General features: G+C 41.6%; 1 protein-coding gene across 1 annotated transcript in view; it reads right to left on the bottom strand.

Moving 5' to 3' along the window:
* The window catches only part of ei24 (EI24 autophagy associated transmembrane protein), a 53,121-nt gene that overhangs the window by 26,335 nt on the left and 1,980 nt on the right, over positions 1–24,806 (bottom strand). The window contains exons 2-5 of the mRNA XM_073029707.1: positions 15,897–16,024; positions 12,342–12,490; positions 7,326–7,386; positions 329–395 (exon numbers count right to left, since the gene is read on the bottom strand). Of these exons, the coding sequence (XP_072885808.1) occupies positions 329–395; positions 7,326–7,386; positions 12,342–12,490; positions 15,897–15,938 (319 nt within the window). The 5' untranslated portion in view covers positions 15,939–16,024. The remainder of the gene's footprint in view (positions 1–328; positions 396–7,325; positions 7,387–12,341; positions 12,491–15,896; positions 16,025–24,806) is intronic.

Consider the following 24,806-nt stretch of genomic DNA (forward strand, 5'->3'; position numbering starts at 1 on the left):
AGAACTCAATTCCTTGGGCAATTGTTACATTGTTAGATTGTGGGCAATTAGTATTTCAGTTGCATCTAAATCACAGCTTATACTACCCTTCCCAACAAAATAGTTCACATAATTCAAAGCCGGGAGATTAACAGCTTTGTGGGCCGAAGGGCCTGTATTATGCTGTGGGTTTTCCATGTTTCTATGTAACATGGGATCTTTTTGGTGTATCATCTAGTTCACACCATTTCATACATTAACTGAACAACCAACTAGGGGTATTTGAAAGAATTTTTGTTTTCATGGGATACTATAACTCAAGAATTTCACTTTTGTATTATTTACTTACCCATAATATGTGCAGTGATGGCCTGAAGCAGAGGGATAAAGACCCGGTAAAAGACAAAGATACTCATCTGTGAAGAAAGAAAATGAAATAGATGTTACTGGAAACAACAGCACAGTGTTGTGTAAAATATTCAAAGATTCAAGATCTAAAGTACATTTATTATCAAAGCATTTATAAATTATACAAACTTCAAATATGTTTGCTTACAGGTAGCCACAAAGCAAGAAACCCGAAAGTCAATAAAAGAAAAAAATAAAAATAAAAGACCAATACCTGATGCACAAGGGGGAAAAAAAGCACCAATCATGCAAACAATAACATTCTGAACCAAACTGAATCCTCAGATTCGAAACCTGGAGCAGCCCAGAGTAGGCCCAAAGCCTCGTTTATCATATTAGTGGGCATGGAGCACAGCAGCTGGGGCAGTCTTCATAGTTTCAGCACCATGGAGCGAGAAATGACCACCGTGAGAGTGAGCGAGCAAAATCGGCCCTCACTTCGGATCCCGATGCCCTGTCTTTTCAGTTTATCTGGGTCTATGTTTAAATTGACCAAAGAACAGAACAACAAAAGGCTTCAGCACCCTGGAGACAGGAGTAACATCATGGACAGCGAGCGAAATCAGCTCTCACCTCCGATCTGGGCTGGTGTTCAAATTGTCTAAATAGCAGATCATACCTCGCACTAGGACCTGGTTACTGCGAAGGAATCGGGGCCTAGACCACACCGCCCAGCAACTCGCTCCGAGCCCAGATTTAGCTACCCCTCCCAAAGCCACTCACAAGCACTTCAAATCAGCTTGGCACCCGAGCGATCCAACCTCACACCCAGACCAGTTGTATGGGCATTGGTACTCTGCCCCAACTTCTCCTCTATGAATGGCTCACTCTATCTGCATCAATTCTACAATACACTATCTTAGCTCATCCCCCGAACTATCTCTCGTCCCCTCACTGTTTGCGGCAATAATTTAACACAATTTACTTCCGAAGAGATGTTTTTAGTTGAATTCCTTGCCTTTTAAAAAGAAAACGACCAGTGAGCTGTCACACACATTCAGTAGCACTATCTTAACTGGAAGTTAAGATACTTACCGTAAATATTCACCTTAATAAAAGTTACAACTGGTTTTTTTGTTGCTAATTCCATTCTTTCAAGATGGTCCAGCACAGGACACCGCTCTGAGGAACTATGGTGATGTCCTCTGGCTGACTTCCAACAACAATTTCTCATCGTACAAAGTACAACCACTCTGCCAGAGCTAGTTGCTGCAACATTTAGTCATTTGTGGTCTTATTGTCAAGGGAAATACTCTCAACTCATCTCCAGAACTCAGCCCATCAAAGTAGGCACTGGTGAGCATGCTATTGTTGTGTTAATGTTGCATGGATACAATACTGTCAATGACCATTTCCATCACTTTGCTGAAAGTTGAGAGTAGATTGATTGGACACCCAAATTAAATGTGTTCAGATTTTGTGAACAGGATATACCTAGGCAATATTCCCACTGTAAGGTCAGAATCAGGTTTAATATCACTGGCATATATCATGAAATGTGTTGTTTTGCAGCAGCAGTACATTGCAATACATAATAAAAACTATAAATTACAGTAAGTCTGTATGTATAAAAATAAATTAAATAAGTAGTGCAAAAAGAGATGGAAAAAATAGTGAGGTTGTGTTCATGGGTTCATTGTCCATTGGAAATCTGATGATGGAGAGGAAGAACTGTTCTTGAAACTCTGAGCGCACATCTTCAGGCTCCTATACCTCCTCCTTGATGGTAGCAATGAGAAGAGGGTATGTCCTGAGTGATGGATGCCACCTTTTTGAAGCATGGCCTTTTGAAGATGTCCTTAATGCTGGGGTGCCTAGTGCCTATGTTGGAACTGGCTGAGTTTACATTTTTCTGTAGCTTTTTCTGATCCTGTGCAGTGACCCTCCATATCAGACACTGATGCAACCATTTAGAATCCTCTCCACAGTACATCTGTAGAAATTTGCAAGTGTCTTTGGTGATATAACAAGCCTCTTCAAGCTACTGATGAAATATAGCCGCTCTCATGCCTTCTTTGTAATTGCATCAATATGTTGGGCCCAGGATAGATCCTCAAAGACGTTGACATCCAGGAACTTGAAATTGCTCACTCTTTCCAATTCTGATCCCTCGATGAGAACTGGTGTGTGTTCCCACAACTTGCCCTTCCTGAAGTCTAAGATCAATTCCCTTGTCTTACTGACATTGAATGCAAGGTTATTGCTGCAACACCAATCAGCTGATCTATCTCACTCCTCTATACCTCGTCATCATCTGAAATTCTGCCAACAATAGTTCTGTCATCAACAAATTTATAGATGGTATTTGAGCTGTGCCCAGCCACACAGAAGTGAGTGTAGAGACAGTAGAACAGTGGGCTAAGCACCTATCCTTGAGGTACAGCAGTGCTGTTTGTCAGCGAGATGTCCAATATGCACAGACTGTGGACTCTTGGTGAGGAAGCTCCACAGGCTCAGGTTCTGGAGCTTTTTGATTAGAACTGAGGGGGATGATTGTGTTGAACGCTAAGATGTAATCAATGAACAGCAGTCTGATATAGGTTATTACTATTGTCCAGGTGATCCAAGGCCAAGTGGAAAGCCAGTGAGATTGCATCCGCCGTAGACCTATTGTGGCGGTAGGCAATTTGCAGCATGTCCAGGTCCTTGCTTAGGGCAGGAATTGATTCTGACCATGACCAACCTCTCAAAGCACTTCATCACAGTAGATGTGTGTGCCACTGGGCGACAGTCATTGAAGCAGCTCGCCCTGCTCTTCTTGAGCACTGGTATGGTTGTTGCCCTTTAGAAGCAGGTGGAAGCCTCTGGCAGCAGTGAGAAATTGAAGATGTCCTTGAACACTCCCACCAGTTGGTTGGCACAGGTTATCAGAGCACCTACCAGGTACACCATCAGGGCCACCCTCTTGAAAGATGTTCTGACGTCAGCCTCTGAGACAGAGATCACAAGGTCTCCAGATGCTGCAGGGATTTGCAGAGGTGTAATTTAGTTCTCCCTTTCAAAGCGGGCATAAAAGGCGTTGAGCTCATCTGGCAAAGAAGCATCACAGCTATTCATGATGATAGATTTCACTTTGTAGGAAGTAACGACCTGCAAACCCTGCCAGAGTTGACATGCATCCAATTCCATATGTTTTTTCACTCTAGTCGTACCTGGAATTCTTATATATTTCTGGATCACCGGTTTTGAATGCCACAGATCTAGCCCTCAGCAGACTACAAATCTCCTGGCTCATCCACGGCTTTTGGTTTGGGTATGCTTGGTATGCTGTTGAAGGCACACACTTCATCACTGTCTTGATGAAGACGATGACAACTGTGATGTACTCATTTAGATTCGGAGATGAGTTTCTGAATATTGTCCAGTCTACTGACTTAAAGCAGTCCTGTTCTCTACCCCTTCTGTGTTTCAAACGAATTTGTAGCATCCCCGCTTCCTCAAAGGGGAACTACATTCGTGACCAGAGCCTGCGTCCAAGGTTTGTCAATTTTGCATATTGATATATTTTTTAAAACATCTTAAAATGATGCTGCTTACTGAAAAACCCATGGCTGTGACTGGATTTCAGCTGTAGCTGCAAATCCAAACAACTGCCACTGCTTGCAACCCCAGACAGATTTGGTATACTTGCATGACATGCCCCCAGTTCCAATGGTTGCCCCAAATGATTGTTTCAGAAGTTGAATCCTTTACTAGCAATTAGCGTACAATCTTGAAGCAATGAAACTTAAGCGTACCCTACCCAAGTGAATACCTAAATGATATTTAGCTTATTCAGCGGTCAGAAAAGATACAACCGTCGCCAGTCCCAAGCTAAAAATTGCCACAAAATAAGCAAGAATATGCAACTTATTCCCTTCATTTTTACCACACCCCCACTCACGTGACTAGTTACCATAAACATAATAAACACGCACACAGAATATCAAGCAGATAGAGAACAGATACATGGCTCTCAAAAGTCTTACATGGAAATATTTGGTGATTCCCATTGGAGCTCCATGCAAGCAGTCGCCACTCAATGACACTATCACTGTACTGGAAAAAGCCTAACTGCAAGGGCAGCTACATCTGGAGCAAAGATCTTCAATTGGATGTTATTTGGCTCCAAAGCCTCTGTTGTTTCCAGTGCTCTGGGGTTCTTGATATTAAGGGGCACCATGGTAGCGTAGAGGTTAGCATAAAGCTATTACAGCACCAGCGACCCAGGTTCAATTCCACCATTGTCTATAAAGAATTTGTATGTTCTCCCGTGAATGCATGGGTTTCTTCCGGTGCTCTGGTTTCTTCCCACATTCCAAAGTCATATGGGTTAGCAGGTTAATTGGCCACATGAGTGTAACTGGGCAGCATAGGCTTGTTGGCCCGGAAGGGCCTGTTACTGTGCTGTATCTCTAAATAAAATGTGAAGAAAATTGAACTGGATTAAGACTGGCTTCTTTAAGTGACGATCTCAGGAGGAATTGGACATGCATCTTCCAGTTAGTAACTGTGGTTGAGAATGGCTACGGGTCTCTGAAATGAATCGTTAAATTTTTTCCTCTTTCCACTGATGGTGCCCAAGTGTTTCCAGCATTTTCGGTTGTAACTTGAGTCTTGTTTCAAGGTGGACTCTGCAGTGGGTGGGGATGTTTGCGGAACTATTTAACTCTCTAGCGCCATTCCCAACTGGTTGTGGCTGGACTGCAGAAATTTAACTTGATGCATTGGTTGAAAGATAACCGTGTTCTGCTTTTGGCAACAGCCCAAATTTGCAGACTTTCCCCTCCACAACACCAATCATAGAAAATTGAAAACAAAGTAACAATAGCTTTAATAAAGAACAGCAGCTTAGAGACATATTGTTATGTCTCCCCTCTCACTGTGAAACGGACACCTCTTTTTCCCTTATTAGGGGGAGAGAGAGAGCCTGGAGTATGTCGAATTACCGGGTGAAAGAGTAGTCTTTGGGGTGCTGCAAGTCCGTGTCTTTACTGATGCTTTGCTGCATGCTTGAGTGCTCGGTGGCGGTGGGGGGGCACGATGCTTTTTTTGCCGGTGGGGGAGGGGGAATCGTTGCTTTGCTGCTGCTTATGCATGTCTCAATGCGGTGGACCTTAGGACCCAGCAGAACCCCAGACCTTATTTAACCTGTCTCAGTCCGCTGGACATTAGGACCCAGCAGCGAAGCTCTGAATCCACAGTGTTTCTGTTCACAAAAATAACCACATGATCACGATTGAAAATAAAGTGGAAATAATAAAGCGATTGGAAAGAGGTGAAACGCCATCAGTCATTGGAAAAGCGTTAGGCTACGTCGGTCAACAATCGGAACAATTTTAAAAGATAAAGTGAGAAAGGCCCTGCCCCAATGAAAGATACAATTATTACTTAGCAACGCAGTGGTTTAATTATTGGGTTTTGGGGTTTTGATCCTCCTGGCGCTGAAACATATGTTCTTAAGTGTTTTATATGCATAGAAAGGTAAAATATATACTATATACCAAGACAAACGTTTGACTAACTGACACTAAATAATACCGGATGTACCCGTTCTGACTTACTTAGTAAGAGAACTTCCAATTTTTTTTGGTCCCGATCCATGATAAACCACGCACATCCTCCCATATACTTTAAATCATCTCTAGATTACTTATAATACCTAATACAATGTAAATGCTATGTAAAATAGTTGTTATACTGCATTGTTTAGGGAATAATGACAAGAAAAAAAGTCTGTACATGCTCAAGCAACAAATGCTGGAAGAGCACTTCCGGGTTTTCTCGATTTGCGGTTGGTTGAATTCGCGCATGCAGAACTCGCGGATAAGGAGGGCTGACTGTATATTGTATACATTTCTCTGACATTAAATGTACTTTTGAAACTTTAGCCACAAGATAATATAGAATTCTATAAATCTCTCGTCACAAAATAATACATCATTCCATTCACAAAAGCAACAGAAAGTCTGATGTTCTTTATCTACTAATCTGGAGTTTAGGAGAGTGAAGGGGGAATCTCACTGAAACCAATTGAACATTGAAAAGCCTAGATAGAGTGGATGTGAAGAGGATGCTGTCTTTGGTGGGGGAGTCTAGGACCAAAGGGCACAGCCTCAAAATAGAGGGATGTCCCTTTAGAACAGAGGAAGAATTTCTTTCACTAGAGCGTGGTGAATCTATGGAATTCATTGCCACAGATGACTGTGGAGGACAAACCGTTTAAAGCAGAGGTTGATAGGTTCTTGATCAGTAAGTGCGTCAAGGGTTACAGGCAGAAGGCAGGAGAAAGGGGTTGAAGTGGATAATTCATAATCTATGATGGAATGGGGAAGCAGATTCGATGGGCCAAATGGCCTAATTCTGCTCTGTGGTTTAACCTTTTCTAATTTGAACTACACATTACTTTAGACGCAATATCCTTGGAAAGAGGCCGACACTGCCACTGAATTTCTTCAAGCCACTTCAACAAAAGAATAAAGCCACTTTCCCCCTCTATTCATTGATTTTATTCTTTCATCTCTTTCCCACCCTGACATCAGCATTTTGAAAATGTGGCTCAGAATTACTTCGTTGCAGGCAATTAGGATAGGTAATAAAACTATCCTTATTTACCATGGTAACATCCAGGAATAAATCCAAAGCTACTATCACAAACTACAACACTGAAAGCTGTAATCATATGCTATAATTAAGTTTACTATTACTCTAATGAGTAGAATAATCACCCTTTACAAATCACCTGCAGAGGGTTGCTACGGATGGTTACCAATTGAATTGTTTAAGTGGAAAATGTAGGTGCACAAACATGTTGAATTTTGGATAATTTATATGAAAGGAGGCTCCTAAGCCACCCAAAACAAAACATATCTGAAACTGCTGAAGGATAAGTGGTTTTAGTACTGTCAAACTCCCCATTTTTAGGAGGACCTGACAGCAAGTTAAATTAAGTTACTTACCCAGAATATCCCTCCATTCCAAGCACAGCACTGCACAATCCTGTTTGCTATTCGGGGCTCACTGGAACACAGAAGCAGGGTGTTCTTCATTAGTCGTGAGAGTCTTTCATCCTGCAGACAGGCCTACATATCTACATGGCCCTGGCATACCATTCAGAACATAAACATTTCAATAGAGGAGGCTACTCAAACTATATCTCTGTTAGTTCTCTGAATGCGGCTGCTCAGTCTCACTGCATTTATTTGTTCCCCATCTTTATTTTTATATTTAATTTCAATCTTCTTTGCCAGCACCGTAACCAAATCTGTTTTTAGCAAAGCATTCCAAATCTTTACTTCAATCAGAACTCCATGTAGCCTCTCCATATCCCTGGAGTTTGTGGCACTTTGTTACCAGCCCAGGGCTGCTCATCAAATTCCCAGCGCCCACTCCAACTTCTTCGCTGTAGTTGCCTTTCCCCCGTATGACTCAGCCTTGAAGCTTATCTGCACTTCTAACCTAATGGAAAAGGCAAGTTGCTAACCACTGCTATTCTGAAATAGATTGGTAGCACGGGATCCTAGAATGCTAGCTTATATGCAGGTGTCATACTTCTACTGCCACAGTGCCCTCAGCTCCCACTTTATCATTTTAATTCAATCACCCCATGTTCCAATTAGGTATTATTTTAATGTAGTATTTAATTCACTTAAGAATCATCAGCAGGCCTAGAAGACTAGCGCGCCTCCAGGGTTCCAGGATTTTGTGGAGCGAGAGAGAGAGTTAGAGCAAGAGAGAGAGAGGGAGAGAGTTAGAGTAAGAGAGAGAGAGAGAGAGAGAGATAGAGCAAGAGAAAGAGAGAGTTAGAGCAAGAGAGACAGACAGATAGACTGTGGTATGTCGAATTACCAGGTGTATGAGTAGTCTCTGGGGTACTGCAAGTCTGTGTCTTTGTTGATGCTTTGCTGCACGCTTGAGTGCTCGGTGGGGGGCGTCGATGCTTTTTGCTGGTGGGGGGGTGTCATTGCTTTGCTGCTGCTTATATGTGGGAAGGGGAAGCTGGGGGAGCATTGGGGTTCTAACATTTAAACTGTCACTAGACAACGGGGTGACCCGTTGGGGCACCCTTTGAGAGAAAGGTCGTGCAGTCTGATGTGACCAGAATGAACATTAAATTTTCTTGAATGCTATTGGTATTGCTTTGCTTTGGAAACTGAAGAAGAAAAACCAGTTTATTAAAGAGAGATGCATAGCAAGGCAAATATAGCTCCTCCTCGTTTAACGAAGGTCACTTCTGATAGCAACATTTCTGGTTGATCTGTCACCCTTGTGACTCTCGTTGTCATTCTGGAGACGTGCAGTCCTTTCATGCGCCATCTCTTCTGCTGTTTGTTCTTTGTCTCTGATCTTGGAGATGTGCATTTCTCAGCTCCTTTGTCTCTTCCTCTCTCCTCCTCCTGTGCCTGTTGTTGTCATTGGGGAGACGTGCATGCCTCTCCTCCTCTGTCTCTTCTTCTCTCATCTTCTTTGTCCTGACTCTTTGATGCTGGAGTCGTGTGGCCCTGTCCTCAGCCGATTCTTATTCTCTCCCTCTCCTTGCAGCTTCCCGATGACGTTTGGCGTCACCTCTTGACCATGATGTCTCCCTTCTCTTTCCACGCGGTGTAATTAGGCTATTTTTTTTTTGCCCTAATGCAGGATGGAAGATACGAAGCAGTAATACCAAAGGAAGCTGATTACTCTTGATGATGTGGTTGGCGCTCTCCTAAGTGGATGTGATATAGTCACTGCTGTCCTTTGACTGCAGCAAAGGGTCTCATGGATGTCTCGAAGTACGTCATTACGGGTTACGGGATGTTATGTCATGCTTAAATTTAGAGAAGATCCGATGTTCAGTTTTTGAATCTACTCAAGACTTTTATACATTGTGGGGACCATTTTTGAGTTATTTTCAAAACCTTTGATTTGTTGTAAAAGTACAGATGGTGGCTAATAATATATTTTATTATATGATAAGGGTTTTTGTTTTCCCTTTTTTCTTGCTTTTCCTAACAGCTCTGACTTTGGTAGTGGGTTTAGATTTTTTTTCTGTATAACAAAATTACAATTAAATTACAATTTAATTTCATTTTTATGAATTTTTATGAATGGTTTTGTGATTGCAACTGTATTTTTATTACAATGTATTTGGTACTTTTTTTTGACTTAAATATATATCTTCTTGTACTCTGTATTTCTTTATGCAGAAACTAATAAAAATTTTGAAAAAGAAGTACATCATTACAATAAGATTTAATGATCTCTTATTGATGGGTGGCAGTTAGATCTGTCCCAATCCTGCACATGCTGATGGTGATATGTGACCGCTCGAAATAGAGCTGCCCTGCCCTTTTGCTCTGGTTGGTGTAACTGCTGAGGCTGGCCGTGCGCATGTGTTGTGGTGTTGCGTCCCGATTTCCATGATGGCAGATCGGCTCTCGGGAGAAAGCGGGGCTGTTGATTTTGGCGAGTGAGCAATTTTATACAAATATATAACCCTGAGCTTTGCCTGCATTCTGTAAGTTAGCGCATTTTAAGTCGACTTAGCCAAAAAAAGTGCCGCTGTAATGCACCGTTTGCGCTAATTGGAGGTGACAAACAAACAGACAGACAGAGCATGAGACTTGTAGTAGTATATAGATTCATTATTTGGGGCATTCCTTTGTTTTCGTAGATGTTTGCGAAGAAAAGGAATTTCAGGATGTATATTGTATACATCTCTCTGCATTAAATGTACCTATTGAATTGAACTTGTGCATTAAACGACACATTGTAATAAATGGAAGAAATTACATTCCTCTGATATTGATGTATTTGGACTAATTTTAAGAGATAGAAGTAGTCAATTGTACTCTCACTCTTCCCTGTGTTCCAGGTTGGGCTGTTCCAAGTTCCTTTTACATTGGATGGCTAAGTCTTTCAAACTTTCTCTCCTGCTGTGTCACAATGACCAAAACTGTTGCCATTTTGTTCCTCCTCATAATACACCACTTTAACATAACACCACACATTCTGTTTAAGTTACTCACAAATAAGATGTGGGATGTGATTGCTAGCTTGTTTGTGTATCCCCAAATGATTACTGAATAGCAAGTGAAGTCTTTTTATTGGCTACAAGACTACTGTAAAGGATGGGGTGCTTGGAACAACTGGCTACATGTGCCCAAATCCCCACCCAGAGCACCACTGGAAAACAAAATAAATATCTCTGTGTTAATGTTAACAAGCCTCCAAGGCAAACTGAACCTGATGAAACCATTTCATTGAATGACTGAATAAGTCAACTGCATTGTATCTGTATTAAGCTGGCTACAGTCAGTGGAGGCAAACCTTTAAGTAAAGCTAGATAATCACACAGAATGAAGGGAATATCAGATAAAGGGAAACGTATTGATTTACACTCATCGGCCACTTTATTAGGTACAGCATGTACATCTGCTCATTAATGCAATTATCTAATCAGCCAATCATATGGCAGTAACAATGCATAAAAGTATGCAGACATGGTCAAGAGGTTGTGTCGTTGTTCAGACCAAACATCAGAATGGGGGAGAAATGTGATCTAAGTGACTTTGACCGTGGAATAAACGATGGTGCCAGACGGGGTGGTTTGACTATCTCAGAAACTGCAAATCTCCAGGGATTTTCACACACAACTTTGTTTAGAGTTTACAGAGGATGATGCAATAAAACAAAAAAACATCCTGTGAGTGGCAGTTCTGTGATCGAAAACGCCTTGTTAATGAGAGAGGTCAGAAGAGAATGGCCAGACTGGTTCAAGCTGACAGGAAGGTGACAGTAACTCAAATAACCACACATTACAACAGTGATGTACAGAAGAGGACCTCTGAACACACATGACAAAACTTGAACTGAATGGGCTACAGCAGCAGAAGACCCCATCAGGTTCTTCTCCTGTAGCTCATGAAAAGGCCATTGAGTACATATCTTGTGGAGCTTTTGTCTCTTCTTTAATGAGATGGAATGTTCAATCAATCTGATGATGAACATTAACCCTCAACAACAGTTGATTAGGTCTAAACTGACTCTGGGAAAAAGAAGTGAAACTCACCTCTAGGGACACACAATTTACAAATCCCAGTGATTGTGAAGTCAGGTCATTTACATTTCAACTGACACACCAGTTAAAAACATCCTCGCTAATTAACTGTTCAAAATTTTTGTTTTGTTTCATGACAATTTCCTCAGATATTTTGATAATGATATATCCTTCTTATTCAGATGTTTAGTCATATTGCTATTCTCATGGAATTTGTCAGTTCTTTTATCTGCATTTTCCCCAGTGTTACTTTTTAACCAACACATCATTTAACAATTCCCCACTTTTTAAGTATATTTATACCTTTGAGGAAAAAGTTTAAAAACAATTAATAGCTCATGAAAGAAAAATAGTGTTGTCCTTTTAACAATTCCAAATGAATGAATCAAGTCAGTTCCTGCCAGTACCAATGCTCCACTGAGACCGTATTACTCATTGTTATTGATATCTATTCATTTTCTCCTTTTCATCATCAGCATTTCATGAAATGCATTCATTGTCAAGAAATGTTTTACTTAAGGTGTATATTTTATTCTGCATCCCAACATGAGGGCTTTTAAGCTCTATATCCATGCCACATCTTTCACAAGACCACAGACAAATTAGCACATTCACTTTAAATTTTTAATTCAGCAACTTACAATTAGATTTTTTTAAATTAACCTATATTATCCTTTGTGATTTCTACATTTCAAGCTTGCTCTTATCTCTGTTAAAAAAAAATAGTTTGTGTGTGCAGCGAAACTGCAGAGAAATGTACAATTTCTACCCATTTAAAGAAAGATAAAGTTCACATTTCTACTCTTATTGCACTTGTTTGATGGATACATCAACACAGAACTCTGGTACTTTAGTACATTCAATCCCTCAAACTTGCATATCTCTCCACATTTTATATTTTAATGGCCTTGGTAACAGTTAGCCAGTGGTTACTCACTTCTCTTCCCTCTTCTCTTCTATTTGAGCTCTGCGGTGTGCCAATGCACTACGTTGTTCTTTCTTCTTTCTTTGTTCTTCTCGCTTCTGGTGAATCCGTTCATCAAGCTTCGAAATTGTTCGTATTCCAAAGACAGAATCCCCTATCCCCTGAAGGAAAAAGCAGGTGGGATAGGAGAGTTCTTAACCTTTTTGTTACTTCTCTCCTTAATGAGGAAGCCTTTCATATTAAAGACAATGATGTTAAATGTATCTTGTGATGCATCAATATGACACTGTGGCACCTAGGCATGAGAAGCTGAGTTGACGATGCCAATAACTAACTCAGCAATTTGCAACTGACATAAATTGAGGAATTGTGATTATCTGAATGGAAACTGATAAATATGAAAAATCTAGGGAAATAAGCATAAACTGATATATACAATTATGTACATAATAATTTTTAACAATTACTTTGGTACTGAAGGTTCCCCAGTAGTTTCATGTGAAATGATCTGATCTTCACTTCCTTCAAATATTTTGATCACCTTAAAATTCCTACTAGGAGTGGCAGTGTCGTAACATTACCAGACTAGTATTCAGAGACATGGTCTCTGCGCATAAGAACTTACAGTTTTTAAATTCAATTAATCTGAAATCTAAAATAGTTGATATTAGTAAATGTACTAATGAAAGTACCAAATTGTCACAAAAGCTTACTTGGGTCAAACATGCCCTTTAATGAAAGAAATTTAGCCTTAAAATCATCTGACAAGCTACTCAGATGCAGCCAGCAGTGTTCACATCCCTATCAAATAAACTCCAATGAAGGAGTTACATGAGAACCAGAATTGCTTCAGGTTTGACCTGCATCAGCAGATTGGACGTGGAAACCAAAAATAACAACAAGAAAAGGAATTAAAATTAGGATGCAACTATTGACAGGCCAGAGGCATGGAGACTGGATATTCAAAAAGACATGCAAGAAACTGAGTGAGAAATGGCATGTTTAAAAGCCCAAAAACAATCAATTAACACAAGAATGAAGATATTACAATACAAATGGTTAATGAGAACTTATATTACCCCAGTCAAACTGAACCATTGGTCCCCTGACATCCCGGACACTTGTGTTAAATGTTTAGAAGAAAAGGGTACTCTGTTTCACTGTGTATGGGACTGTCCAAAATTTTAAAATTACTGGAAAACAGTTGTTCAGACTATATCTGAGATTGTTGGAGTAAAGGTGCCTCACCAAGCAAAAATGTGTGTACTAGGTATATATGCAAAGAACTTTATTGTTAGTTCAAAACAGTCAATTTTAATTGACTTTGGACTCCTGCAGGCCAGGAGGATGATAGCTTTACCTGGGAGAAAAATGGATGTACCTTCCATACATGTATGGGTGAAGGAGATGGCATCTTGTATTGTATTGGAGAGACTGACATACATAACCAGAGGAAGGGCAGGAGAATTTGAAAATGTGTGGAAACCTTTATTGGAATTTCTTGGATGTCAAGGTACTCAGTCATTTTGAAATAGCTGTGTTGTTAAGTGCTTCCACTGTTTTTTTTCTGATGTGTTTTTATTTTATTTCTTTGTTAAATATGTGAAGTATGTGAAATGTTATATTTCTTTTCTTTTGATGATTGTGAAAACATGAGGACATGTTTCACTATTTAGTTTAATTATTATTATTTATTTGTATATGTGAAATATATGTAAAATTCAATAAAAATATTAGGATGCGAAACTCAGCTGGGTGAAGACAAGATTAGGAACATTTGTGACAGCTTAGTGAAAAAATTCTAACAGTCTTTCTCGGGGTCAAAATGGGCAGAATAGCTGTTCATTTAGTCAGATTCAGCACACATTTGAGACTTGAGCACATACCATCGTCATGGAGTTGGACGGCAAAGAATCAGGCTCTTTGGCCCACTGTATCGATGCCATCCCTTTACCCATCGATTAGAATCCCACTTGTCTGCATTCATTCCATATTCGTCTATGCTTTGCTTAATCAAGTGTTTGTCCAGCCGCCTCTTAAACCTTGTTACTGTTCACACCTCTACTGCCTCCTCTGCTAGCTCATCCCTGACACCAACTAGTCTTTGTATGAAAAATATACCCTTAAGACCCTCTTTAAGCCAACATTTTGCTGCATTTCTGAGAGTGCTGCTTCTCAGATGAGATGTCAACCAACAGCTTATATGCCTCATCAGAAAGACATGAAAGATGCTGTTAAATAGGTTCTCTGTTATCTTGGCTAATATTCCTCCTTTTTTAGCAACAGCAAAATAGAGCTCAAATGGTCTGTTTCATCAATGTGACCATGTGGTATCCTCTGGTTCCTGTATTTGACTATGGTTGTCACATAGTTAAATACAGCAGCCAGACGCTTTATTCCAAAATAATTCATTAGTTATGTGGCATACCAAGGATATGAATTGTACTGTAATTTCTAGCTCCACTTGTGCACAAAATGGATCTAAACACATCCCACTGCAAAATATGGTAGGTTGCTCAAAAACAGCCTTTGTTGTAAACTTAATACACACCTAAAATGGCAGTTACTTAAGTTAAAAAAATCTAAAATAATGACTGACTGTGTGTATCCAGAGATACCGGCCACGTGACAGATGCACTGCCACCTGGCTGGTCGGAGGACACACCACATGCCAATCAACATTTGGTCCCTCCCAACTAATCAATGCACACTTAAATTATTGGTCACCTTAATTGGATTATCTCACCCAGTCCCATGCTTTAAAAGGTGAGACTTGTCCCTGGATCGCCCTCTCTTACAGACCACCTCATTGAAGGTAAGTGCATTGATTTATGTTTGGGAAGGTCTATCGTTTGTCCTGGTAAGGCGGCCGCAGCTATCCAAGGTCAAGGGGGATAGCTGTTGTAGTGCTTTTCCCTTGTTTGTTTGTGTAACTGTACCCAGTCCCCACACCGCTTCCTGTGTATTGTAGTTGCTTGTGTTGACCCGACTTCCCCTTGTAAATAAATTCCTTATTATTAAAACTGTGTGTGTCCAGGCCTCTATTGTTGAGACTCAAAGAACCAGCTATTTTCCATCACAACACTGTGAAACTATGAAATTGTCACCAAAACCTATTGGTTCCCAGTGCCCTCTACAGAAGATTACCTGCTGTGTCTGCTCAGTCTGGCCTATATGTAACCACTCACTGCAATGTAAAACCAGAAAAAGGTTGGAAATACTTAGCACGTCCAACAGCATCAGCAGAAAGAGAGACTGAAGATGTGACCTGACTACTATTTCCAGCATTTTACTTTCTTTTTATTTACTTCAAATTTCCAGCATTTTCAGTTTCTTTTCTGACTTTCACCTACATTAAAGTGGCTTGTAACTCCCCCCCCCCAAATGATTGATCAAACTATTGCATGGTTAAGAGAATATTTACCACTATTTCCTCAAGGACAATTGTGGGTGAGTAATACACCCAATGAAAACATAATCTATATCAAGTCTGAAGATTTGACTGTGTGGAACTTTCTTCTGGACATGGTATCTCAGAATAGGTCTAATTTAACAGAGGACACCCACCTTCACAACATCCAGAAGGAATGTCCTGACACTATCCGCCATGGCCAGAGGAGTATCAGCTGTACACCACAGCAAAAGCACCTTCACAGCAGGATTTCATCATGGGAGCTTGCTGTCTTTTCTGTCACCTGATGAGAGGATATCAATGGATGAAGCAGACAAATCACAGACAAAGAATGAGTAGCTGGAGAAAGAAGGGTAACACGTATTAAAAGTAAATTTATTCAGTTGACTTTTCAGGCATTTCTACCTATACTATGCAGAAGTTTGGAAGGACAATAATAGATTTCATTTGACTTTGTTTAGTAGCACCTTGTTTGTCAGACTCCGCTCAATCACCAAAGCTTGTAAGCAAAGTCCTTTCATGATTGTAGCAATATCACCATTTTTGCACATAAAACTGTGGTTTGATTTTCTTTTGATCTGACAAAACATGTTTAAAAGATTGACATTTTGATTTTTCAGCACATTTGCAATGCCAACCACAGTATTTCTTTAAGAATACAATTTACAAATGTCAATAACTTACAAATGCATAACATCCAAGCGTTTGTAGATACGCAGTTACATCACCTTTATTGAAAGTTAATTGTTGGAAGTGATCGGGCACGGAAAGCCGTGAAGAGACAAATACTTCGGCAGCAATGAATCAACAGGTTTCATTATTATTAAATGATACCAGTTATATTTCCCTGTATTCCTTCAGGTAAATTTTTTACTAACTGGAAGAAAGAAAGGTGCTGTAATTGCCTGCGGGTTTTTCAATTTTACCAAACATTGATAGTATTTGAAACTACAGTTGAAACCCATAAAGCAAGGGAAGTCCCCAATACATTATGTGGTGACAATGACAGGAGTTCCAGCTGTTACTAAAACACCCATTGGACTATCAGTTGGAGACAAAGTGTTCTTGCAAAAACAAATCTCTTTTCATGTTTGAAAATAATCAAATTCTTCAACAGCAAGAATTAAGCTATGTTAGCAAATTACTGACTCGTACACCATGGTTGTAGTTTTAATTAACAACTAAATAGACTAAGCTGCAATGGGGGGGGGGGGGGGAGGGCGCGGTGGTATTAGTGTGGATGGAGAATCTTTTCTGAGCGAGTTTGGTTTTCAGGTGGAAAGGTAATGTTGCCCAAGCCTAAATGTGCTCTAATGTTTGGCATCAGGACTATGGGCCACCAACAGTACCCTAAAATGTTGTCAAATGAGTGGCACAGTTGTGGGATTTCCAAATAGAAATGCAAACCTTTTCCATCCCGTGCTGGTTATCAATTCTGATAGTGCACAATGGTTGAGCTAGGGGGAGGTGCAGTGACTTAATTAAATAAATTCCATTCACATCATCACAAGATGGGTCTCTGTATAATCTCTAGCTACTATCCTATTGATTTGGTTCAGCTCTTTTCAGGTCATCAAAACTCAATCAGTCCATTGAATCTATGCTTCCTTATATGGATGGAGATTGTACTATGAGGTCACTTTAAGATTGGCTTACTCACTGGACTTTAGAAGAATGAGAGGTTAAAGATCCAGGACTCAGGAGGACTCTCAACAAATATTGATTTCAAGTGATTTGGGGGGGGGGGGGGGAATTAGTGCTTTCTCTGGCTGATCAGCTTAGAATTAGCAGATGCTATCTCACAATCAGGTGGCTTAGCCCCTCGATCAGGGTCACGTGAAGCTATGGGAGCAAGTGGTGGATGGTCGTATGAGCAGCTGGTGAATGTCACAAGTTCTGGTTATGCAATTACTGATGTCAGGCAGACAATCTCTGAAGAGTATTGATTATGGCTGGGGTCACCCGTCTTGTAAAGACACTGCCCAGAAGAAGGCAATGGCAAACCACTTCTGTAGAACAGAAACATTTGCCAAGACCAATCATGGTCAAGACCCTGATCGCCTACATCATACGACATGGCACATAATGATGATGATATCTCACAATAAAGATCACATATTTAGGACCGAAATAGGCATTTCAACATACAGATGATTGCAATATTTGGAATTCTTTACCACCGACAATGGATATTCAGTTTAAAAAGTGAGCAATTAAAATCAGAAGATAGGGAGACCTAGTAGAAAACTGGACAAGACACATATTCAGCAACTGTCTTATTGAATAGCAAAGTAAACTCACAGTGCGACCTATCCTACTGTGTTTCCCTTGCATTCCAAAGCAAATTACAGCACAACTACACACAAAGTCAGGGCCACTCTGACAATGACAATTGATTTGTCTCCTTGTCTGCAAGTTCCATTCTCTTTTCAATTATGATGTACAGTAATGGTAATTTGGTGTCGTGTCACATAACAACTTTTCGCTCAATGTCAGCAGAGCAAAAGAGCTGGTCATTGACTTCGGAAAGGGTGGCAGTGCACATTCCCATTTACATCAACAGTATTGAGGTCAAGAGGGTTGAAAACTTCAAGTTTCTAGGAGTGAACATCGCCAATACCTGTCCTGGTCCAACCACGTGGATGCCACAGCCAACAAAGTTCACCAGCACCTCTACTTTCTCAGGAGGCTAAAGAAATTTGGTATGTCCCCTTTGACCTTCACCAATATAATTTTAATCACACCCCATCCAGATGTATCACAGCTTGGTATGATAACTGCTCTGCCTGTCACTGCAAGAAACTACAGAGTTGTGGATACAGCTTTGCACATTGCAGAAGCTAGTCTCTCCTCCATGGACGCTATATATACTTCACTGCCTCAGTAACCCCACTCACCCCAAGCATTCTCTCTTCCCCCTCTCACTGGGCAGAATCCTGAAAGCACATACCACTATCCCACTGTTGAAAGATGATTAAACAAGTACAATGAGAAGGACTCGACCTCAAAATCTACCTCGTTATGACTCTGTCTCATTGTCTACCTGCACTGCACTCTCTCTGTAACTGTTAACATGTTATTCTGCACTCTGTTATTGCTTTACCTTGTACTATCCCACTACACTGTTATAATGAATTGATCTGTATGAACAATATGCAAGACCAGCTCGGTAAATGCGACAATAATAATCAAATATACTAATTGTAAGGAGTCGATGCTTGATGAGACTTTAAAAAGTGGAGTTGAGATTGCAATAATTATAGAAAGCAGGCAGTTCCAAGGCTCAATATTTTGCCTTTGTAGAGTCAAGTGATTGCAAGGTGGTGTCACAGTTGAAGGAAAACAAAATTTCTGAAGCACCTTTTTCAAACTTCTTTGCAATCAGGAATATTTAACAGAAGATTTAAATAAGTGGTAAACACAGATGAGCTGTTTTCAAACTGGTTGAAGTTCTGTGACCGCACGGAAACTTGGAGGTTGAAATGATTCACCAAAATGTTCCCCCCCCCCCCCGCAAAAACTGCTCCATCCAAAGTTAAAGCCAAATGAAATATGCAAAACTTTATAAATTGATACAATTGCACAATGTGTTTATCAACACACGGAATGTTCTACATGGGTATAGGTTAAAATCGATACCTGTACCCAGCTGGAAGCCCGAGAAGCCTTTGTGACATTTATAGCCACATGGCCACATGTACCTTTGTAGCTCTTTACCAGAGTAACAGAAATCGTCACTATTTTGTTCCTGAACAACATTAACCTGTAATGCATCTTCAATATTTTCCTGCCTCAGCAAGAGTGACTCTTCCCAATAAAAAATGTTCATGAACATTTTGCACACTTTTAAGGCTTATTGCCACATTCAATATTCAGCAATCAAGTAGCTTATAGAACTCTGTATGATTTTGAGAAACATCCTAGGATGTGCTGGGATACATCATCAGTAATGGAACCTGGGGTCATCAGGTGTTTGGGTTTTTCAAAATCAGACACCCTTGCCCAGACCATCCAGGGCTGATCAGGCCTTGGCTTGTGTCCCAGCAGTAGTGATCCAGAGATCACATTTCTTGATCCGTAGCCATCAGCAGCCTCTATGACAGTCCTGATGGCTCTTTACTTTGCAACACTGCAATGCCATGGAGAGAGTAGGTCCTGCAGAGTGAGCAGTCGGCAAAACCTCTACACTCCACCTCTAAAGGCTCACAACTTAGCCTCCATCCCTGTCTCTGGCACTGCTCTACCAGCTCCTGGTATTCAGCATTTTTATGCTCAAAACTGCTCCAATGTCTCCTCAATCTGGTCTTCCCAAGGCACTGTTAGTTTCTCCATGACCACCTGCTTCGAGGTTTCTGACAGAATGACCATGTTAGGCCTCAGTGATGATAAAGCAATAAAGTCAGGGAAGATTGACTTTCAGTTGCCAGTGAGACACTGTGACAAGCAAACCTGCTGGTGATCTGCGCTGAGACTGTGGTTGGTCTCCAGCCTTGACAAAGGCTATGGGCTTTCTGGGTTGGTGAAGGAGTTTACCGTTATTAATGGCTGAGGAGATATTTTCTGGCACTGCCTTCAGCACCTGGTCATAGCACTAGCAGCCTTTTCCCAGGGCTTTTGGGCAGCTGCTGCTGATGTGTTCCAGGGTCACTCTGCCAGGGCAAGAAGACATCATGGTGTTAAGTGTTTGCCCCAAACAAAAAGGTTCACTAGATTAGGCAGGACGTCATACACAGCCTGGATCATGAACTGGATGTGCAGGGGTTCCGCCTGCCAGATGCTGAACTAGGATATTGTCCACTTCAGCGCATCCTTCCACCCTGTCCAAGCTCCCTGCTCCCCATTCTTACTATCCTGGTGGTATGCACTTCCTCGACAGCTGCTTGCACCTCTTCCTGGACCAGCTTGCATCCGTCCCTGCCCTGGGCCCTGACAAAGCGGGTTGAAGGGAAGCTGCCCAATCCCTGACTGCCACTGTCCCTACCAGATTCCTGTGCCTCAGACATCTCCACTGAGTCCTGGGCCTTCCACTTCCTGCGTGCCTACTGTCGAGACTTTGGGGTCACTGGAATCTCTGTACAGCAGCAATTCTCTTGTAAGGGAAACAATGAGCTACTAAAGGAAAGCTATAGTTTATTCCTCTTCCCGTATAGAGCAATGCTGGTCAGGCTATTTGGGAGGCCCAGCCATCTTCGAAGGTAGCCATTGATCTTTCTGTCAAGAGTCTCAACTGTTGACATGGTTTTCTCACACACTAGCATGGGCCAGAGGATGTGGTAGAGGATGCCATGCTGGTAGATCCTGGCCTTGAATTTGCCAGGTAGGCCTGACTTGTCCACACTGATGAGCCAGACTTCTAACTCCTTGCTGGTCTTCTGGATAGCAGCTGCATCTCTTAGGCTGCAGTCAAAGACCTTCCCCAGGCACTTGACTGCTTTCTCAGAAATGGATGGGAAAGCAACACCATCCAAGGAGAAACAGAATTTATTCATGCCTGCCTTCTTTAACAATAGAGACCATGATTTCTCTGGCTTAAAGCTCATCCTTGCCCATGCGATGAGCCTTTCTACTCCCTGGAGGATCCATCTACTGCCTGGGACTGATGTAGCTGTCACTGGGAGGTCATCCATGAAGACTCTGATTGGGGGCTGCCTCATGTCTGTCTTAAGTCAGAAGGCCTCTACCCTTCACTTTGGCTGTCTTTACCAGCATATTCATGATCAGGGAGAAGAGGATCACTGAGATTGTATGTAATCAGTTTTGCTACAACAAGTGTATGGGACATTGGAAAAAAGTTGAATTTCCCCATGGGGATGAATAAAGTATCTATCTATCTATCTAGTTATAATACTCTTCTTGAGCTGATGCCAGCCTGATGTGGTCATTTCTGAAGAGACTCTCAATCTTCCCGTAATAGTCCAGGACAAGATCCTTTATCTTCCTCGGAACATGGCGTTGGTTCAACATAATCTCTACCAGCTTATGTAGTAATGATTTGTACAACGGATAAACTCTTCTTGGGCTTCCAGCTGGGTACAGGTATCGATTTTAACCTATTTTTCAATAACAAACTCTGCCACCTTCATCAGGGATGATGCCTGGGCATGTCTTGTCTGGCAGTATTTATACCTCTGTCATCCATCCCTCCTGATTAGTTAGTCCTCATCCAATCAGGTTTCCGCTATCCCATCTTGTTTACAATCGAATGGTCCCAAAGCCATTGGCTCAGAACAGTAGATCTGTGCTGTGTAAGTCAATTCTATGGCCATTACGAATGCAATGTCCTGCTACTGCTGACTTGTACACATTGGCAAGGTCTAGCCATAGTACGACTAGATCCCCCTTTCCTTGTGCACTTCCCTAATCAGCTGGGAAACAAAGCCTGTGTGTTCCAGTCACCCTGGCACTCTGAGAATTCCTCCTTTCTGTACAGATGTATCAATGTAGCCAGTTTTGAGGAGAAACTCAGTCAGGCGACAAGAAACAATACTGAAAAATATCTTCCCCTCCACACTGAGCAGCTAGATGGATCTAAACTGCCCTTGGAGTTCTCCTCCTTGGGGATCCAGACTCCCTCTGCACACCTCCACTGGTCTGCAACCTTTCCCCCACACCAGATAACCCTAAAAAAGCACCTGTAGGAGCTTAGGGCAGTGCTTGTACACCTTGTAGGGTACTTCCCTGGGACCAGGGGCAAAACTGGCTCTGGTTGCTCTGACTGCTTCCTGGATCTCCTTCCAGTTGGCCTCCTTGCCACTGAACTCAACCACAGGAGAAGGACTTACTAGGGTGCTATGGTATCTTAGCTCCCGCTCCCTCTCTGAGTTGCTGAGGGAGTTCTGAAGGCGAAGATCCATCTATTGTTTCGAGTATGCAAGGTGACCACCATGCTTCTGTCCTAGCAACACACAAAAAACACTGAAGGAACTCAGCAGGTCAGGCAGTATCTATGGAAATGAATAAACAGTCTACGTTTCAGGGCAAGACCCTTCTTCTTTCTAGCAGCTGCTTGGTGAATAGATAGGGATTCACAATAAAGACAGTTTGCCAAATGGTGGTGTCTCTTCTTCACTTGCCCCTCTCCCTCTGGACTGGGAGCTCTTGACATAGCTTGTGCATTTTGGCTGTCCTACGGTTCATTGTGTAGGGGGCTTTGCTGACTTTCTTCCCCACTAGTTCAAATCTCTCAGTAACAAAGCTGACAGCAATAGTTAACGTGGTCTGGTGTCGTCTATCGACATCTACCTTGGCTACTGCTTAATGATATGGACTATGTTCTCCTTAAACTACAGCCACTCCCTCTAATGGCATGCTGGAGGCCTGGGGTGGGAATTTCCAGCACTTGGAGGTTCCGGGCACTGTGTGGTGACTCCAGGCCAGGCTCCTCCTACATCTCACCAGCTGCTTTGCTCTCTCCTGCTTCAGGCATTTCATCTTGGCCTGCTGTATTTGTAGCTGTAATGCTGAATGCAATATATGCTTTCCTGATTCTCAAAAATATCTACACATACGTAACAGAGTTACTAAAGCAACAGACACTAATTTATTTTACAAGTATAGTTTGCATTTGACAAAATGAAATGACTATTTGAGCAAAGCGTGAACAGGAGAAATCAATTTTTTGGTTTGGAAGATCTGAGTCGGGCATAACACGCATTTACAACCAATAACAGCTGTACATATCCAGATTACGGAAGAGAAGGTGCTTGCTGCCTTGAGGCAAACTAGGATGGCGAAGTCCTCCGAGCCTGACAAGGTGTCCCCCTCACACCTTATGGGAGGCTACTGCAGAAATTGCAGGGGCTCTGTCAAAGGTATTTAAAATATCCTTAGCCAAGATGAGGTGCCAGAGGACTGGAGGATATAGCTTATATTACTCCGTAGTTCACGGAAGGCTCTAAGAATAAGCCAGAAATTGTATGCCGGTGAGCCTGATGTCAGCAGTGGGTAAAGTATTGGAAGGCATTTTAAGGTACAGGATAAATAAGTACTTGAACTTGAATAGATAGGGCCTGATTAGGGATAGTCAACATGGCTGTGTGTGTGTGTGCTGGGACGTGTCAAACCAACCTTATAGTTTTTGAGGAGGTTACCAGAAGAGTTGATGAAGAAAAGGCAGTGGACATGGACTTTAGTCAGGCCGTTGACAAAGTTCCACATGGGAGGCCGGTTCAGAAATTTTAGTTGCTTGGCATTCAGGATGAAATATTCAAGTGCATTCAACATTGACTTAGCGAGAGAAATCAGAGAGTGGTAATAGATGGTTCCCTCTCTGACTGGAGGCCTGTGACTCATGGAGTGCCACAAGGATCGGTGCTGGGTCCATCGTTGTTTGACAGAAGGTATTTAATGCAGACAATTGTGATGAGTTGCATTTTGGGAGGATAAACCAGGGTAGGGTATACACAGCAAACAACAAGCCACTGAGGAATGTGGTAGAACAGAGGGACCTGGAAATATTGATCCATAAATCCATGTAAAAGTGGTGTCATAGGTATATAGGGTTGTCAAGAGAGCTTTTGGCACATGAGCCTTCATAAATCAAAGTATCAAGTACAGGAGTTGGGATGCTATTTTGAAGTTGTGCAAGACGTTGGTGAGATCAAATTTAGAGTATTGTGTGCAGTTCTGGTCACCTACTTACAGGAAAATATCAGTAAAATCGAAAAAATAAAGAGAAAATTTAAAAGGATGTAGCCAAGACGAGCACCTGAGTTAAAGGGAAAGGTTGAATAGGTTAGGATTTCATTCTCTGGAGTGTAGGAGAATGAGGGGTGATTTGATAAAGGCATACAAAATAATGAGTGGCATAGGGTAAATGCAAGCAAGCTTTTCCAACTGAGGTTCAGTGAGACTAGAACTATAAGTTAAGGTTGAAAGGTGAAACAGTCAGTACAGACTGGCAACACATCTCCTCCAATCTCCATCAGCACAGATGCATCACAATGCTGTGTGCTTAGCCCCCTGCTCTACTCACTTTATTTTTAATGACCTTGAGGTTAAATGTAGCTCCAATGCCATATTTAAGTTTGCTGACAACACCACTGTTGGCAAAATCAAAGGTGGTG

The sequence above is a fragment of the Hemitrygon akajei genome, chromosome 26 (genome assembly GCF_048418815.1).
Source record: "Hemitrygon akajei chromosome 26, sHemAka1.3, whole genome shotgun sequence".
NCBI classification, from domain to species: domain Eukaryota; kingdom Metazoa; phylum Chordata; class Chondrichthyes; order Myliobatiformes; family Dasyatidae; genus Hemitrygon; species Hemitrygon akajei.